This window comes from Seriola aureovittata, chromosome 8 (assembly GCF_021018895.1).
Source record: "Seriola aureovittata isolate HTS-2021-v1 ecotype China chromosome 8, ASM2101889v1, whole genome shotgun sequence".
Taxonomy (NCBI): domain Eukaryota; kingdom Metazoa; phylum Chordata; class Actinopteri; order Carangiformes; family Carangidae; genus Seriola; species Seriola aureovittata.
In genome coordinates, this window is record NC_079371.1 from 4,100,437 (window position 1) to 4,104,483 (window position 4,047).

The window sequence follows — 4,047 nt, forward strand, 5'->3', positions numbered from 1 at the left end:
CACGGATAATTTACCAAGGGAAGAGAAAAGAACAAAACTCAACAAACACCACAAACTAATTCAGATTGTTCTTTCCTCTGGATTTCTGCCTTCAATATATATATATATTTAAAAATATTGCTTTAGTTCCAGAAATTATTTTTAAAAGTCATTCTCTACGCATATAATCAAGTTGTAGCCTTATATATATAAATGTGTATATATAAATGTGTATATATATATATATATATATATATATATATATATATATATGTATACATGCATGTGTATATATAAGGCAGAAATCCATCACCTGTCGTGTTTGTTTATTTGTGGGAAAATATTTTGATAGTCATCACAATCAGGTCCGTAAATGTTCTCATTGTGTCTATTTCTAAGAGTCCAGTCAAACATAGTGTCTAATGCGCACATTACGCATAACGCTCTATGCGTAATTACGCACCAAAATGGGAATCACTGCTGGAGACCATTGTTGGCTCGGTGTTCTCCTCACAACTTTCCCATAATGCAAAGATGCTGGTGGCAGTATTTTAATGGCCATCAACTCTCCCTTTCTAGAGGAACAGACCAGCAGAGGGAAACAGATGCATAAACATTTCGGGGCATCTTTCTCCTCGGCAGCAACAGACTCCTCCTATTCCCCACGTCCAATTAGTTATTATGGTCCGGCCCTTTAAGACGCAGCAGCGGGTCAGCAAGTAGTGTAGTGTTTCTCTAATTGAACTTCGCCCAATCAACAATAACTCGTTAGCAGTCGCTTTCTTTTTCTTGCTGCTTGAGACAGCTTTTTTTCCCCTTGCAGGGATTCACCCCCCTCCAGTCTGTTACTTCCTAAAGATCTACATGGAGCTTGGCAGAGGACCTGCGAATCTCTGAGGGGAATACAGTCCGGCTGCCTTTGCAACTACGCCCGAAGCATGGTTATTTTGGAGGAAAGCTCTCAGGCGAACTAAGTTGCGACATTCGGCTTTAAAGTGTCAAAAAATAGAGGAGGACTCCGAAGGCGCCGAGCACCAGAGGAAACACTTGTGGACGCTTTAAACGACCATTTGAATGAAATAATCAACTTTCGTGGAAGCAGCGATTCTTCGGGACTGCGATGACCTCCAGTAAAGACATGAAGGCAGGTTCTGTGTTGCAGTCCGGCGGCGAGGAGAGGAGACGGGCTCCCTTGGACCAGCTGCCGCCGCCGGCCAACTCCAACAAGCCTTTAACGCCGTTCAGCATTGAGGATATCCTTAACAAACCCTCGGTGAAGAAGACGGTGGCCAGTATCTGTCCGCCGAGAGTGCTGGAGAAAGTCACGGGCTCTAACTCGGCGAGGAACGGGATCACCACTCCCTCCTCGCCGCTGTGCGCGCTGGAGGAGTTGGCCAGCAAAACGTTTAAGGGTCTGGAAGTCAGCGTTATCCAGGCAGCGGAAGGTAAAGACTGGCTTTTTTGTATTTGTAGGTCAAATCTAAATTTCCGGACAGACAGTTTAACTTTAAAACAGTGATCAGACTCTCAGCTGAAATCACAGACAGCTGGGTTTGTTTTGACTTTTAGTGTGGACATGTTAAGGACAGCTCTATGGGAATGTGTACAAAACACAAACTAATGCATACTAATACTACATTTACGCACTGAAATGTTCATGCATGTGATCTATAAACTGCTAAAACTGGCCCATATACTGGCTGCTACAGCAGTTCACATGCTGTCAAAGAGTCAATCAGCCATTATGGCCAACTGCCTGTAGTGTCATGCTGAATACAAACGGGCAGATCACCTTAAATGACACATGGATATTGTGTATTTGTGATCCATTACAAAACTAATGGACCTAACAATCCAAATGTTTGGTTCATTTCTTGTTTAATTAATAATATGGTAGAAAACTCAGCAGTGGGATGAATTATGAGCTCAGCTGGATCCAGCAGCAGCTCCCGACCCGCCAACTTCTTAAAAGTTGCTGTTTAAATCGAGTGGGAGAAATTGAACGTTTTGTTTTTAAGGAAAAAGACAGAGCCGAGCCTGTGAACCGAGGACAGGCCTGTTGTGTTCTGCAGTGCCCTCTGTTGCTGCTGTAGTTTGTGTGTGTATGTGTGTGTGGTTATGGTGGTGGTGGGGGGGCGGGGGGGGGACGTGGCCCTTGCGGCTGTTTCATTCCTCTGTGTTTTCCTCTCCCAACCCTCCCAAGGTCGCGAGCATCTAAACGCCTTCGGACAGAGACAGACGTCGAAAAAGAGGAGAAAGTCGCGGACGGCCTTCACGAATCACCAGATCTACGAGCTGGAGAAGAGGTTTCTGTACCAGAAGTACCTTTCTCCGGCCGACCGAGACCAGATCGCGCAGCAGCTGGGGCTCTCCAACGCGCAGGTCATCACCTGGTTCCAGAACCGCAGGGCCAAACTCAAGCGGGACCTGGAGGAGATGAAAGCGGACGTGGAGTCGCTAAAGAAAATCACCCCACAGACCCTGCAGAAGCTCGTCAGCATGGAAAACATTGACGATGCCCAGGGTGGGGGGCCCGAGGCCAGATCGCCCAGTGTCTCCCCGACCTCGCAAGGACACCGGGCCTTCCCACAGTCCCCCTCCTCATCCAGAGACCAAACCACGGATGAGTTCTCGGAGGACGACGAGGAAATCGAGGTGGACGATTGACAGTCAGGGGGCCTGTGATTTTCATAAGCAACAACAAAAAAAGAATATTAAAAAAAAGGGGGCATTTTTTCTTCCCAAACTTTTGCACGGATATTGACAAAAAGGAGAATATACACATATATAAACATTTCAGGAAAGTTTTTTTTCTCCTCCTCCTCCTTTTGTTTTTTTCTCCTTCATTTTAATTTATTAATCGGACTGTTAAAACCTTCCAGGTCTGTCTTTAAGTCTCACCACAATATCTGAGGAATATCCTTCCAGACAGAACTACCTAACTGTTATGGTACAGGAAGACTGAAAATTGTGTAAACATTTTAATATCTCACCTTCTTTTTTTTTTGAGGGGTGTGTGTGGAAAGTTGTGCAATTATTATTATTATTATTTTTATTTTTTTTGTTTGCAATTTATTCGCATTCTTCTGTTTAAGGAATCGGATCTGCCAAATATTTAAATTAACCCCCTCCACCCCTTTGTTTTTTTTTTTCCATGCACAGTCCATCCCACCTTAAGTTGTAATACTTTTTTTTTTTTGTCCTGAGCGAAACGTGTTTCTGCAAAGCATGCAGGCCTGTTCGCAGCGCAGAGGAGGCATCACTATTAGTACCGACTGCAAAACTTTCACACGCTCTGAGTTCTGTATATAGATCAAACATCCTATGCGATAATTTTATTGTAACATTCTATTTAATCAGCATCTATGTAAATAAAGGTTATATGATATTTCAAGAAGCTTCCTGCGCGGTTGGATTTGTGATGGTTCATAAAGTTATTAGAAGGATTTGGAAAATTATAAAAATCTGAGGGATGACGCAGAAATGTGTCCTTATAGGAATATTATGATTAGACCATAAGAAATGGGATTTTAAAGGGATGTTAATATATTTTAAAGTAAAAAGACAAATCAAAACAAAACATAGAAAGCCACATGTGCTCTTAAATCCCTAAAGGAATATTAGAAGAGGTGTAAGGTGACCACGGGCGCTCTATGGGAATGCTGGATGATTAAAAAGTCACATTAATGTTCTATAGGATTATTATAAGAATATAATAAGATATAGATTTGTCGTTAGAGATTAAGGAAATACATGAAATGTTCACCCTAAAAATCTGCCCTGCTTGGTAAAAATGGGCGCTTGTGAATAATTGACCTCTGCTTTCAGCCCTAAAGTGCCATGACTTCAATTAGCAGCCGTCCACCGCCTTTATTCCCATTCTTTCGCCCGGCTTTGAATATATCTTGTCACAAGAAGGTCCCGGTCTGGCTGCGGTGTTAAGAGCAGCTTTGCCTCCGCCCCTGCGCCATATGTTTTCTTGCTCCTTTTTTTTCTTCTATGAATCGTCTTTAACACAACTAGTCGACATGATTGATTAGGTTAACCCGCCTTTGCCTTAACATAAAA

The 4,047-nt window shown here is 43.0% G+C and overlaps 1 protein-coding gene across 1 annotated transcript; it reads left to right on the plus strand.

Moving 5' to 3' along the window:
- Positions 1–326: 326 nt before the first annotated feature.
- Positions 327–4,047, plus strand: lbx2 (ladybird homeobox 2). The gene is made up of 2 exons (XM_056382197.1): positions 327–1,424; positions 2,183–4,047. The coding sequence occupies exons 1-2, from the start codon at positions 1,100–1,102 to the stop codon at positions 2,644–2,646; spliced, it is 789 nt and encodes a 262-aa protein (XP_056238172.1). The 5' UTR covers positions 327–1,099; the 3' UTR covers positions 2,647–4,047.

Coding starts and splice junctions, on each gene's coding strand:
- lbx2 (XM_056382197.1), top strand. CDS start 1,100: ATGACCTCCAGTAAAGACATGAAGGCAGGTTCTGTGTTGCAGTCCGGC. Junction 1,425..2,182: donor CGTTATCCAGGCAGCGGAAG/GTAAAGACTGGC, acceptor AACCCTCCCAAG/GTCGCGAGCATCTAAACGCC.